Genomic DNA, 15391 nt, shown 5'->3' on the forward strand with positions numbered 1-15391 from the left:
AGGATGTTCCAAATTAGTGGTTAAACTTAACTCATAGCATCAATTCAGACGTATGATTCTTGGAGAGAAAAAAAAAAGAAAAAAAGAAAAAGAAGATGCATACTATACTTTTCTGTCTACAACCTGTCAACACTTCCTGAGACATCTTGTGAAAATGCAACAGCTCTGTAATTTACATGATTAAGCAAATTCACTTGTAATTACACCCAGACAGTTCTCTGATGAGTAACTTCCTGGGGAAACTTTGTCTTAAGGGGTTGTCTCTCAATTTGAAAGAAACACATCCTTTTTTCATTGCAGGTTTTGTTCATTTTAGACATTTTTTTCATCTTTAGATGGTGGACATGTTGTCGTAGAAAATGGCACTTTCAGCTGGTCTGCAGAGGGTCCTCCATGTCTCAAACGGTAAGACTTTTAACACAAGGATTATGAAATCAGAAATAATATGGGAGTGTTATTTCAAATCATTTTTGTGTTGATAGGATCAGCATCCATGTGCCACAAGGTTCCCTTGTTGCTGTGGTTGGACATGTGGGCAGTGGAAAGTCCTCTTTGTTGTCTGCCATGCTTGGTGAAACAGAGAAAAGAAGTGGCCAAGTCACTGTCAAGGTACAAAGCTAATGTTCCATGTACAAGGTTTATTCATAGCTTGTGGGTTACATTTCTTAAATATTGACATTCTCTCTTTTGGCATGTATCTTTGCAGGGCTCTGTGGCATATGTTCCCCAGCAAGCCTGGATCCAGAATGCCACTGTCCAAGACAACATCTTATTTGGCCATGAGAAGTTGAAAACATGGTACCAACGTGTGCTGGAGGCCTGTGCCCTTCTACCTGATCTAGATATCCTACCTGCTGGAGATGCCACAGAAATTGGAGAGAAGGTATGGTCGCCTTCAGAAATAATAGTATTTGTTGTCAGAGCTGTGCACCAGGGGCGAAAATCCTGTTTCATAGTTGGGGGGGACAATAAACAGTAAAATTTTAGAGAATAAATCCAGTGGGGGACAAGGAATAAAAGTTTTAGCCTTCCTTTAATACAGCATTTTGACATTTCCATCTCTATCTCGCAAACAGGCAGAAGACCTTTCTTAGAGTAATACAAAACAATGGTATTAGGTGGAAGGTGGCAATAATACAGCACATCTGACATAATACACTGCAAAAACCCAAAATCTTAACAAGAATATTTGTCTTATTTCTAGTTAAAATGTCTCATTTTTAGTTAGAAAAAAATCTCATTACACTTAAAACAAGACTCATCACTGGAAAAAAAAACAACAATTTTCACCTGTTTCAAGTAGATTTTCACTTAAAATAAGTAGAAAAATCTGCCAGTGGAACAAGATTTTTTTGCTTGTAATGAGAAGATAAATCTTGTTCCACTGGCAGATTTTTCTACTTATTTCAAGTGAAAATTTACTTGAAACAGGTGAAAATTGTAGTTTTTTTCCAGTGATGAGTCCTGTTTTAAGTGTAATGAGATTTTACTGTTTATTATTATTTTCGATTTCGGTTTCGGCCACAAATTTTCATTTTGGTGCATCACTACTAAATACTACTGCATTGTTCCAAAATTATTAATTCTGTCTCAAATTATTCTAGGGGAGGACAGCTTTACTAATGGGGGGGACTTGTCCCCCCTGTCCCCCCCGGGATTTTCGCCCCTGCTGTGCACATAAAGTGTCAGATTTCCTCTGTATTTAATGTGTTTTTTTTCCCATGTAGGGACTCAACCTCTCAGGTGGACAGAAGCAGAGAGTGAGCCTCGCCAGGGCTGTTTACAGAAAGGCCGATGTATACCTGCTGGATGATCCACTATCTGCTGTTGATGCACATGTGGGTCAGCACATCTTTGACAAAGTCATTGGACCAAAAGGAGTTCTTAGAGATAAGGTAATGCCATCCAAAAAATGCAAAGTTGCACAGCAAAGAGCCAAACACAGCTTTACATCTAAACCACTTACAAGCCCATGCGCTATTGTTGCCATTATATGAAAACCACTGCTTTCTTTGTTTTTTAAGAAACCCCTAATTATAACGTTGGATTGCGTTTGGATCAGATTTTTCTCACTTGTGTGGCCTGTTTTTTACAGACCCGCATCCTGGTGACCCATGGGACGAGCTTTCTGCCACAGGCTGACCTCATCCTTGTTCTAGTAGATGGAGAAATCACAGAAAGTGGCTCCTACCAGGAGCTTCTCAGCCACCATGGGGCTTTTGCTGACTTCATCCACACGTTTGCAAGCACAGAGCGAAAGGAGAGCGCTATACAGAGAGGTGCTTTAACTATTTCAGAAATAGATTACTTTTGTTTCTTATAAACTTTTCGCACATAGTAAACAACACTCATCAATCATTTGGCACAAAACAAGACCTTTTTTTTTTTCCTCCTTACTTTTCATGTTTCACCCTGATTTGCCTTGTTCCTGAAATGTGCTACACAAATAAACTTTGCTTTGCCTTTTTTGTGTAGCTGGTTCCAGGAGGTCCAACGCTCGACTCAGCGTGGTTGATTTCATGCCGTTCTCCAGAGACCTGTCACAGGAGCAACTTATCGGGTAAATAAACAAAAGAAGTCATTTGGAATCCTAGATATCTCTTTTATGAAACTGACCTCTTATTTGTCCTCATTCTGCAGGGGTGACACCACTAACACCAACCTGCAAAGTATGGAGCCTGTGTCTGAAACAGACCAGGAGCAGGTACCAGAGGACTTGGGCAAACTGACGAAGGCTGATAAGGCTCGCACTGGACGAGTAAGTCTAAAAACTGTTTCACTTCTGTTGGTGTGTTATTTGTTATTAGGAGTTATTGTTAGCTTTTTGAGTCTCTCAGCTCTTTAATCCCAATAAACTCACTATACACAACTGACATAGCAGCAAATAGCAAAAAAGCTAATCTTTTTGACTACCTGGCAAACATAATGCACATCTATCCAGGGAGACTGACTTGTACTTTGTGTTGTTCCACTACAGGTGAGGATGGACATGTATACGAAGTATTTCAAGACGATTGGCTTGGCCATCATCATCCCCATTGTCTTCCTGTACGCCTTCCAGCAGGGCGCCTCTCTGGCCTACAACTACTGGCTGAGCATGTGGGCTGACGACCCTGTCGTTAATGGCACCCAGACTGATACAGATCTAAAACTGTCTGTCTTTGGGGTTTTAGGCTTTCTACAAGGTCCGTTGGTTGATTATATAAATTCATGTAGATATACACAAGCACTATAAACGATAGATTTGTTTATATTCAGCTCTAGTTTAATCAGACGTTTTCCCCATCTCTTTAGGTATTTCAATCTTCGGTACGACTGTTGCTATCTCCATCTGTGGTATCATCGCCTCTCGCCACTTGCACATGGACCTGCTTATCAACGTCCTCCGCTCTCCAATGTCATTTTTCGAGTGCACGCCCAGCGGCAACCTCCTGAACCGCTTTGCAAAGGAAATTGATGCCATTGACTGCATGGTCCCTGAAGGCCTGAAGATGATGCTGAGCTATGCCTTTAAACTTATGGAAGTCTGCATCATCGTGCTAATGGCAACACCCTTTGCGGCTGTGATCATCCTGCCTCTTGCGTTGCTCTACGCCTGTGTCCAGGTAAACGCTGCCTCCAAAGAAAATCACTTGGATCTTAAGTTGTTTTTGTCTTGTTTTTTCATCTTTGCATTAAATATTGCCTCGCAAAACATGGGTTCAATTACTGCATGTTATTGGAAACCTCTGTACTCCAAAATCATCTCTGCTGAGTTTATTTTGTGTTTAGTTCCCAACCTGCTGACATAGAAGTTACAGTATGCCTATTCACTATGACTTGGGAAAGCTCTCAGTGCTCCCTTTTGTTTCGCTTGTTAAATCTGGTGTTTTACTTTGCTATTGTGGACCACAGAGCTTCTACGTTGCCACATCATGTCAGCTGCGCCGACTGGAAGCTGTGAGCCGCTCCCCCATTTACACCCACTTCAATGAAACGGTGCAGGGGGCCAGCGTAATCCGGGCCTTCAGAGAGCAGTCCAGGTTCATTGTGCAGGCTAATGAAAGAGTCGACTTCAATCAGACCTCCTACTTTCCCCGATTCGTTGCCACCCGGTGAGACAATTTGCAAATAATTCTAAAGTGCATAAACTTTATTTGGGAAACCATATGCTTAGTTGACAGGTTGTGTGAAATTGTAATGATTCATACAACTGAGAACTGTGAATACTTTGGTTTAGCTAAACGTAAATTACTAGTAATGATGTCCTTGCTGCATTCACAGGTGGCTGGCAGTCAATCTGGAGTTTGTTGGTAATGTGGTGGTTTTAGCTGCTGCCATTCTGTCTGTCATGGGGAAAAGCAGCCTAAGTCCAGGCATCGTTGGTTTGGCCGTATCACACTCCCTTCAGGTAAAAGTCACTAAAAATCTACTACTGCAAATTGAAGATCACAATAATGTCTAACTAAAAAGTTCCACATACCACTAAGCAGCAACTACATAAATTGATCGAGTGAAAAAATCATATGTATGGTCAACAAACAGGAGCATTTTCCATGTTATCTTACGTAAACCTTGCTGTGCTGGGTATTGCAGGTCACTGGAATTCTGAGCTGGATCGTGCGATCCTGGACTGACGTGGAAAACAACATTGTTTCTGTGGAGCGGGTGAACGAGTATGCTGAAACTCCTAAAGAGGCAGGTTCTCCCACTATGCATGGACATGTATTAGAGGAAATGTTATTATTCCCATCTAACCCTTCATTGTTGCCACATACAGGCTAGTTGGGATACAGAGGACAAGTCTCTGCCTCTGGCTTGGCCCCAGAGTGGCACCATAGAGCTCCAGGACTACGGCCTGCAATACCGCAAAGGACTTGAGCTGGCCCTGAAAGGCATTACACTCAATATTCATGAAAGAGAGAAGGTGAATTATCTTGTTTAATGTAAAAATATATATACCGTAGGTGTAGTCATCACCACTCTTGAAACACTGATAACCAAATGATGTCATTTTCAAATCACATTTTTCTAGGTTGGAATTGTGGGTAGAACTGGAGCTGGGAAGTCTTCACTCACCTTAGGAATCTTCAGGATCCTGGAGGCAGCAAAGGGAAAGATATTTATAGATGGAGTCAACATTGCAGACATTGGACTCCATGATCTCAGATCACGCATTACTATCATTCCACAGGTACAGTCGTATTAACAGAAACTGGGTTCTGCCTTCCATCACAAAACCTGTTTGCAATTATTGCAATCTAGAAACTGTGTAAAATAATCCATTCACAATTGTTATACTTGTTCCTACCTGTCCAGTTTGTTATAGCATACTTTTGCACTTCTGCCCTCTCTCTCAGGACCCTGTGCTATTCTCAGGCTCCCTAAGGATGAACCTTGACCCCTTCGATACCTACACAGATGAAGAAGTTTGGAGTTCGCTGGAGCTTGCTCACCTCAAAAGTTTTGTGTCAAAGTTGCCTGACAAACTCAACCATGAATGCTCAGAAGGAGGAGAAAACCTCAGGTACACATCGCTACAACAGGTTGCAATGTAGTAAATTGCTCATCATTGTTTTTTACTAGTCATTAATGCGTTCCTCTTTCCACTTTGTCTGTGTAGTCTGGGTCAGCGGCAGCTGGTGTGCCTAGCCAGGGCCTTGCTGAGGAAAACCAAGATTCTGGTCTTAGACGAGGCAACAGCTGCTGTAGACCTGGAGACAGACACGCTCATCCAGTCAACAATCCGCACACAGTTTGAGGAGTGCACTGTCCTGACCATCGCTCACCGCCTCAAAACCATCATGGACTACACAAGGTACAGTACAACACAGTTCAACATATAGCATGTTAAAGGAGCCGTCTGTAAGAAATGTCCAAAACTGGTACTGCAGTCACTTTCAAAATATTGTAGAGCGGCGTGTACCCTCCCCCTCCTCCCCCCGACCAGAGGTTGCCAGGTAGGCTGCAGAATGCAGCAGGAACGTAGGCTGCCATGGCTGCGATAATTAGAGCCGAGCTGGCAACCCGGATGCTGAAACAATACTGACTTGGTGATTGGGAGATAGGTGGAGGGTGGAGCTTCAGAAACACTACTGACTTGGTGATTGGGAGATAGGTGGAGGGTGGAGCTTCAGAAACAATACTGACTTGGTGATTGGGAGATAGGTGGAGGGTGGAGCTTCAGAAACAATACTGACTTGGTGATTGGGAGATAGGTGGAGGGTGGAGCTTCAGAAACAATACTGACTTGGTGATTGGGAGATAGGTGGAGGGTGGAGCTTCAGGCCAAAACAAAAAATGACAACATAAACATCAGTTGAGGGCTGCAACTACTCTTTTCAAACTGGAATATCCTGGCTTGAGTGCTGTTTTCAGTGACATAAGTATTTGAAATGAACATGATTCTGTTGTCTGTTGACATATCGGGGTCATTTTATGTTTCGTTTTATTATTGCTCTTACATACAGCTCCTTTAATTATGCAAATTGCCAAACACTTATGTGTGACGTATACAAAGTTTAGTCCTGCTCAAATTTCAGGATTTGCTACTTGTATCTGTTTTATATCACTTCCATTACTTGTTCAGACATTAACTGAAAATAAAACTATTGCTAAGTGTCATTTTTCCACAGTTTTATTGCACTGATGGGTGAAATTGGGTCAAATACATTTCACTTTTCATATAAAATGTCAAAAAAATGAAGAAAAACAAATACAGACATAACCCCCGTACCTTGCCAATAACAGTTATTGTTGTTGTGTTTCAGGCTTTGTAGCTCAGTTAGTTATGAAACATGTTACAAATATAAAAAAGGATTCATGTCCAATATCCTGCTCAAATGTTTTTTCGCCGCAAATCCCGATGAACAAATACTGTATAGGCTTAAAGAAAATATTCATATCTTTTCATTAATAATCAAAGCCACTCACTAAAAATGTTCATCATCAGTTGAAAAGAGAAATATTCACCATTTTTGCTGCTTTGCAGAGTGATCGTCATGGACAGAGGCCACATTTCTGAGATGGACTCTCCAGCCAACCTCATCTCACAGCGGGGGCAGTTCTACCGAATGTGCCGGGAAGCCGGATTGATCTAGGTCTTTCATTGGCTCCCTAAAGGAAAACTGGAAACCTGTTGTAAAGACGCGGCACCGTATGTGTGTGGCTCTTCAACGTATATTAAATTGGGCCATTCCAAGTTTTGTGGCAGCTCAAATGTCTCTTTGTAAGGGCATTGTCTATGAATCTCAAGAGCAGCTGCTGCAGTATTTTAGTGGTCTGTAAAACACTAGGACACCTTGTCCTAAGTAATGAAAAGACACTTATTAACCTCAGCTGATGAACAATCAAAACAAAACTAATGGAGTGTCAATTCTCAAAGCTATAAACATTGTCTACAGAGGTGTATAGTCAGTTTATTCTGTAAAAGATAAAGCTAAAGACTGGAATGCAAGAGTACCACAAATGTTAGCGATTTTTCATTTTCTTTGGGAATGAGAGTTATATTTTTTGTAGTTTTTTTTTAAGTGTTTATAAAGCACATGAGTTGTTTTTTTTATGTTGTCTCAGGCTTAGACAAGGATGTTGACTCACATTTTATTAGCCTTGTATACCAAAAAAGAGCCTTTTTTTGTACTTGCAAATTGCAACGTCTATTGACTTTATGTTCTTGTCCCTAAAACTGGGACAGGAAATGTTCAGACACACTTCACATGGTTCATGGTGGCAAATGCAGGGGGAATTAAGTTTTTACAGCCTCTAAAATCTGAGCTTGAGGCCATTTTTGTTTGGTGGGGGAAAAACATTGAAAGTAAGCCAACACATAAGCAATTGTCTAACTATGTTGTGGCTACAGTTTATTTCTGTCAAAGTAAACATACAAAAAGTCAATAGAGACCTTTTCTGGTCAGATTTAACCTGACACCGGTAGAAAAAAACCCACCACGAATGAAGAGAATGCCTCTTAAAAACAATGGTGATAAATCTCTATGGTGTTGTCTCTCTGCCACACAAACTAAGCTTATACACATACACAGCGAGGGGGAAAAAAAGAAAAAATAATCAGTATTGTTCTAATGGTGCTGACATGACAGACTGTAAATAGTCCAAGTTGAGCTTTAGTCTTAATTCAAAGAAAGAGTCTTATAAACTTTTCAAAGAGAAGAAGTATTTACTGTTTTTGTCTTACTGGTTTAGACAATATATTCTAAGAGAAATCCATATGTTTATTTATGTCAAATGACAAATGTACTAAGTTTCCTTAAAAGTCTGAGGAGTATATTATATTTATACTTTTTATAACAAGCTTGATCATTTTCACTGACCTTTTACTGTCAATGTACTGTCTTGTTCCATATGTCATGCTGGATAATAAAATGTATTTGTATCTAAGGTTATGTCTGACTTCCTATTGTAAGAGACTGACTGGTTTATTATGAATATACCACATGCTTATTATACATATACCTAATACTTTATAGATTTGAAGAGTGAGATGATCCATACATGTATTGATAGTATTTCTTATCTGGATTTTAACAGATCATCACATACTGAAGATTTTTTTTATGTTTCGTGTGTAAAACATTAGAAATATCACATAAATTGAATAACTTATATCAAAGAAAGACACATCAAATGTAAGTGAAAAGATGAAAAATGACCATGTAGATTTTGAATGTAATAATATGTAAAATATCCAAGATGTGACACAAAAAGACCACAATTACATGGTATGTTGTTTGGAAAAAGAGAGGGAAAATTACTCAAATAAGTCACAAAAAAATTCCCCAATATGTTATAAAAGCAATGCAAAACAAATAACAATTTCCCCCTAAAATTACTTCAGAAAAACAGTAGCTAAAAAGGCAAAAAGATAACATATGACTGATAGTAAATCAAATTGAATTTGAAATGAATCAAATCATCTGTGCTTGGCATGAGAAAATTGTTTGTCTTTCAGTTTTTCCATCTTGCTAAAGCCTAAAGGCCTGTTCCAAGACCCAAGCTCACTTTCAGCACCTACTCTACCTCCAGCCATAGACAGTAAGACAGTAAGACTAGACAAACCTCTCATGAGAGCTTTTGAAGCTTTTTTTCCTGTTAGGCCCAGGATATACTTGCAGTTTGACGAAGCATTCACATCTGTTCACATATGCAACCAGGTGCTTTGTGAACATTTCTTGTTTCAGTACTGTGTGGGTAGTACCCATAATACCACAAACCTATGGGGCAGAATGTAAACCCCCGAGTTACAAATGTATGCAACATGACAACAGTGTTGGAAGAGGAAAGTTGTTTTTGTTTCCTTACTGAAATGTATTGCACATACAGAGGAATAAAAAGTAGCAATACAAGCTTTAGCTTTAGCTTAGGAAATTAATATGGGTTGCAAGGAACACTATTAATCTTGAAAAGTAATTTTAAAACAAGAAAAGATGGCGATTGTTGTCATTGCTTTAACTTCCTTTAATAAAAAAATTGATAAATTAACCTGTCAGTTGGAAAATATAAATGTATGGATGTAGAATTTGGCTAACAAGAGTAAAAGACCCATGATAAAGTATTAATTTCAAAGAAAATGTGTTTAACTGAAAATGGACATATTAAGAGACGTTGCAACAAATGTATGAAATAAGTAGATGCCACATTAATGTGGTAAAAGAGCAAAGGCAAAATTAAAGCTGCAAGCAGCGATGAACGGGCCCTCGCACACTTGTGCACGTTCAGGCGTGCTGCAGTGGAAGCGCTTGTATGACTTGCATGTAGATTCTTCAGGCCTGGACATTTAGCGGCTGACACCACCCACGATTCTTTATGTCAAACCATTCAAAAGTTATGGCAGAAAGTAGGAACTATCAGATTTCGACCAATCAGAAGAAGGGGCAGGGCTAATTCATGCCAATGAAGGTCAAGTACTCAAAACTGAGTCTGATGACACCACCCACAATTCTTTATGTCAAACCATTCAAAAGTTATGGCAGAAAGTAGGAACTATCAAATATGGATGTATATGTTGGAGGGGAGGGTCATTGTCAGTATGATACCCTGACCTCCCCCTCCCTGTTTTTATTGCATTAATCACATGCACTCAACACCAGGGGTGGGAGAGGGGCCCACACCACTCGCGTTGCCTTGCCGGCCTGGGACGGGCGGGTCGCGGCGCCCAGGCCTGGCGGGGCTCACCGCGCAGCCTGGGGTGCCTTCTGGCAGTGCTGGATCACCCCGGGGAGGGGGAAACGGTGCGTGGTATCCCTGGCTGCTTCTTCCCGTAGTCGTGGGCGCGGGCGCTCGCTGGCGGTGGGTTGCCTCCTGCCCTCTTCTCGCACTCTGTGGGGTGGCTGGTGGCCTGGGTTCCGGGTTCTTCCTTGTCGGCCTCTGGTCTCGCGGGTGGCGGGGTTGCACCCCCCCTCCCCCACTATACATACACTTCAGGTAGAGCTTTGACAGGACTATTACACAGACACACACACACACACACACACACACACACACACACACACACACACACACACACACACACACACACACACACACACACACACACACACACACGCACACACACACACACACACATACAGCCTCTCAGACATATACATATACACACACACACACATACACACCCCCCCCCCGGGTTTGTATGTGTATATATATGTATGTGCAGGGCAGCTGACAGTCCTGCCGGGGCCCGGGACGAAATAATCTAAGATGGGCCCCCCTGCGCACGGATCTCTCCTTCTCCCTCTTCCTCTCCTCTCCCTCTGCTCTTCAGGTTTTTATACAAGCTAATGGACGTTAACATTAGAGCTAGCCAGTTAGGTTCAGTTACAAGGTTGGTAAACGTTGGCTGCACTGTTTCTTACCTTGCTCTACGCTGACTTTATTAATTCCAGCTTCACTGTCACCCCCTTTGTGTAGAGAATCTCTGAGGCCTCTATTTTCTTCTTCTCTTCTTCTCTTTTCTCTTCTTTTCTGAGCACCGGACTTGTGCTGACCGGACATTTTGACTATTCTAATGGTTGAATTATATGATAACGCCAAACCATTTTTGTGTTGGGGGTTCTTGACCACAAGGACAATTAGGAAGAAAACAAATAACAAGCTTTTATGTAACTCAAATACTACTTTTTTTTTTCCACAAATAGGCATATTTTGAAACATTTTGAAAAATGATTCCATAATTTAATGAGAATTAAAAAAAAAAAAAAATTTTCTTCTTCAGTTCTGGGCCCCCCCCCTACCTTGGGCCCGGGACAACAGACCCGTTTGTCCCCCCCTATCGGCGGCCGTGTGTATGTGTATGCGTATGTATGCGTATATATATGTGTACATATATTAAATATAGTAACAATGCACATATTTATGCCTTAGGTTTTTACCAGCATGGTATTAACCATTAATATGTCTGTGTGCAGACAAGGTAAAAAAAAAAAAAGATGAATGGGGGGTGCGCTTTTTGCCGTCTTTCGTCGCCACGATAACGCTTTTGACTGGGAAAAGTAATGCGCATTGTCGCAGAATCGAGACGCACATTTTGATGTATAACACACCTGGGTGCACGTTACGGTTCGGGCCGTATTAACGGCCGAAGAAGTGGCATAAATTGCGGCAAAATTACACGATTAATTCAAAATGGCCGACTTCCTGTTTGGTTTCGGCCATGGCGCCAGGAGACTTTTCTTTAAGTTGCGACATGATACAGGTGTGTACCGATTTTCGTGCATGTACGTCAAACCGTATTGTGGGGCTTGAGGCACGAAGTTTTCTAGGGGGCGCTGTTGAGCCATTAGGCCACGGCCATTAATGCAAACCATTATATATAACATTTTTTGCCAGGCCTGGATTGCGTGCAACATTTGGTGACTTTTGGGGCATGTTTAGGGGGGCAAAAAGGCCCTCCTTTCGTCGGAAGAAGGAAAAAAAAAAATTCCTACAGATACAATAGGGCCTTCGCACTGTCAGTGCTCGGGCCCTAATAAGTACACTATGTTTAAGTGGAATTCTCACAGAAGATGAAACAGGTTACCTCATCTGGATTGAATGATTTTTGTTGCAGTCAAGGCAGAGATGGTATATTACCCATGATGCGCTCACTCTGCTGCATCATTTTACAATGGTTGAAACAAGCAGGCCTGAACTAACCGCTCGGACACATCCCCCTTAGTTCAGTTCCTGCAAGTCTGCTATTTCAACTTGGCTGGCTTAGATTATACTAACCTGTCATGCTTACTGAAATTACTTTTCATTCACTATGATCAACTCTAACCAAGTATCCTCATTTCAAATGTCCCAGGTGTTGTGGAACAAATTCAACTGAACCTCTGTGAGTCCAAACAAAGACAGATTTGAGCAGACTTGAGCAGGACGTGGCTCGTAAGGGGGGACCCTCCTGCCAAAGACCAGCTGGGCAGAGCAGGAAAAGGGAGATAGGATGAAGAACATAGAGAGGAGGGGCACAGAAACAAAGGTAAGCTGGTGTACTACTATATAAACAGATGTATACAGCAGACACTGAGTTGGTCGGGGGGGGGGGGTACTGCAGGTCAGGATGTCAGCAGGCATCTAGCAGACATCCATACAGACAGGTGGAAGCAAGCCGTGGGATGATCAGGGGGTGGGACTGCAGGGCAGCATGCAGCTCCTGAAGCTCTGGCCTGCAAACATGTACAGAAGAGAAAAGGAGGGAGCAGACCAGAACAACAAACTACAAGAACAATGGACAACAATTATGGTTATGAGATACTTCTTATTAATAACTGATGGGTGATCTGAAGAAAGAAAAGAGAAGAGAGGAGAGAAGGAGGGGTGATGGGCACCGCTCAGTGGATCATGTTGGTGTCCCCCTGCAGCGTAGCTCTATAGCAGCACATCTAGGATGAAGCTCTGTTTAAGACGATCTGCTCTAGTCTTGTCCTGCAGTTGCAGCTATGACTACTGGCCCTAACACACTAAAGTTTACACTAACTAGAGGCTTTACCAAACAGAAATATTTGGTTTGGTTTAAAAGGTGGAGGTGGTGTCAGCCTCATTAACCCCGATTGGAAGTTGGTTCCATAGTAACGGTTCCTGATAGCAGAAGGCCCGTCTTCCAGGTCTACATTTGGATATTCTAGGAACTACGAGTAAACCAACCTCTGAGATCACATAAGTTATTAATTTCACTGCCGCTCGGGCAGCGGGCTCCGTCGTTTACTGTTGAAGGAGCGCGGCCAGAGAGCTGCGGGCTCTTCCCGTTGCAGCTGCAGTTCTCCTGGTCTCATTGATCAGGCTCGGATGAATGCAGAAACGGAGGATGGAGATTTCGCTGGGTTTGATTAATGTAATAACTTAAATAAAGCACAATCAAACTAAGTTTTGCTCCTGCTCTATTTTTAAATACCACACTTGTATGCTTGTGTGTGTGTGTGTGTGTGTGTGTGTGTGTGTGTGTGTGTGTGTGTGTGTGTGTGTGTGTGTGTGTGTGTGTGGTTGTTAGCCTTCCTGTGTGAAGACGAGGTGACTAAAGGCTGATTTATGGTTCGGCTTTAAGATCCGTGTAACTGAATGCGAGGTTTATCCTCCTCCCCTGCTACACGTCATTCAGGGAGCCAATCAGCACAGAGCCTCATTATCATACCCCCCCCTTCCCTTGGAATGAAGCACAGAAAAAGGGGTTAGAAGCGGTAAAACTAGTGACAGGGCCCACAGGCTGGATTTCTGATGTATGTAGAAAAAACAAGCTTTAGATTGTTTTTAAGACATTCAAGGCCTTTTTAAAATATACATGAAATGCCATAATATGTCCCCTTTAAGTCAATGTTAATGAAGAGTGACTCGATTTTGCAGCCAACCTCTACCGGTCAGAAGAGGAACTTTGTGAGCCTCAATCATGAATTTAGATGGTTGTCCCTTAAAAAAAAAACCTGTGTGACAGTCTGTCCAGTAATTTTACAATCTATGGTCAACTGTTTATGATTGGATTTATGAAAAACTTTGGTTTGGGGAAAAGATTTATAAAAGCTGTTTAATTACTGTACAGAGGATGGAACAGTTCAGTCAAGCTTGCACATGATGCAACCCCCAGATTTGATAATAATCAGGGAATAAACATGTCCTCTTAGCCCCTTTTCCTTTCTTACTTGTTACACAAGTTATGGCAACACATATTAAAATAAGTCAATTCCAAGTTACATACCCTACACTGGGTGAAGGGTTTAAATTATCCCAACTGGCAGATGATACAACAATAATTTTGGCTAATAGGGGGATCAGCTGCACCAGCAAACCATCAGTGGAGTCTGGAGAGGCCTGAAAACCATTTCTGGCTACAAGAGTCCTGACTCCTAACTGTTTTGGTACCAAAAATGGGCAAATGATCTGAACATATTCTTCAACAGAATTTATCACTCATCTCTCCCTCCCCCAGCCCAGTCCTCCGTGCTGCAGCCCCCCTTCTCTGTACCCAGAGCTCTCTGTCCCAACTCCTCCCCAACCTCCTTTTTTCACTCCACATCCCCCAGCTCTCATCCCATTACACTAAGCCTCTCACTCACACCTTTCAGCACACAGCCTGTCTGCTCCAACCGATCCTTCACATTAACCCACATGCAAAACCCAGCTCTAGGATATCAACACAAGAAAAGCCACAGATCCAGACGGCATCAGCTCTAGGTTCCTCAAGTCCTGCACAGATCAGATATGTGGGATTGTTGTACACATGTTCAATCTAATCCTGAAGCTGGGGAGGGTGCCACAGCTGTGGAAAACATCCTGCATGGTACCTATTCCCAAGACCCCACGCCCCAAGGACTTCAGCAGCTACAGGCCGGCGGCACTAACATCCCACCTGATGAAGACCCTGGAGTGGCTGGTCCTTGTCCATCTCCGTCCCCCGGTGACCTCATCGTTAGATCCACTACAGTTTACCTACCAGCCTGGCACTGGGGTGGACAATGCTGTGGTCTTTCTCCAACACTGACCCTAGGAAACCTAGGAGCACTATGAGAATCATGTACTTTGATTTCTCCAGTGCTCTCAACACCATACAACTTGCACTTCTGAGGGACAAGGTTGGAGCACCACCTTCTGGATTACCTCACTGAACGTCCACAGTATGTGAGGACCCGGGACTGTGTCCCCGATCTGGTCGTCTGCAGTACAGGGGCCCTGCAGCGAATCTTCATAGCTCCAAACCTCTTCCTCCTTCATACTGCAGACTTCCCCTACAACACCACCCCTTGTCAACTGCAGAAGTTCTCTGATGACTCTGCTTTCGTCAGGCTAATCACTAATGAGGATGACAGGGAGGACAGGGAGTGACGCAGGACTTCATTGATTGGTATCAGTGGAACCACCTGCAGATCAATGCTGGGAAAACAAAAGAACTGGTGTTGGATTTCCATATAGGCAACCCGTCTGCTCCCCAACACCG

General features: G+C 42.4%; 1 protein-coding gene across 2 annotated transcripts in view; it reads left to right on the top strand.

The window, feature by feature from the left end:
• abcc6a (ATP-binding cassette, sub-family C (CFTR/MRP), member 6a) overlaps positions 1–8373 on the top strand; it is a 62189-nt gene extending 53816 nt beyond the window's left edge. For both annotated transcript variants that reach the window (XM_061722846.1, XM_061722845.1), the window contains exons 15-31: positions 336–405; positions 483–609; positions 707–883; positions 1728–1895; positions 2096–2279; positions 2476–2560; positions 2641–2758; positions 2978–3185; positions 3295–3605; positions 3895–4094; positions 4264–4390; positions 4576–4677; positions 4760–4906; positions 5015–5173; positions 5340–5506; positions 5603–5797; positions 6971–8373. In XM_061722846.1, coding sequence (XP_061578830.1) covers positions 336–405; positions 483–609; positions 707–883; positions 1728–1895; positions 2096–2279; positions 2476–2560; positions 2641–2758; positions 2978–3185; positions 3295–3605; positions 3895–4094; positions 4264–4390; positions 4576–4677; positions 4760–4906; positions 5015–5173; positions 5340–5506; positions 5603–5797; positions 6971–7079 — 2654 coding nt within the window. In that variant the 3' untranslated portion in view covers positions 7080–8373. The remainder of the gene's footprint in view (positions 1–335; positions 406–482; positions 610–706; positions 884–1727; positions 1896–2095; positions 2280–2475; positions 2561–2640; positions 2759–2977; positions 3186–3294; positions 3606–3894; positions 4095–4263; positions 4391–4575; positions 4678–4759; positions 4907–5014; positions 5174–5339; positions 5507–5602; positions 5798–6970) is intronic.
• The last annotated feature ends 7018 nt before the right edge of the window (positions 8374–15391 follow it).

The sequence above is a fragment of the Cololabis saira genome, chromosome 1, assembly GCF_033807715.1.
Source record: "Cololabis saira isolate AMF1-May2022 chromosome 1, fColSai1.1, whole genome shotgun sequence".
In the NCBI taxonomy this organism is placed as follows: Eukaryota; Metazoa; Chordata; class Actinopteri; order Beloniformes; family Belonidae; genus Cololabis; species Cololabis saira.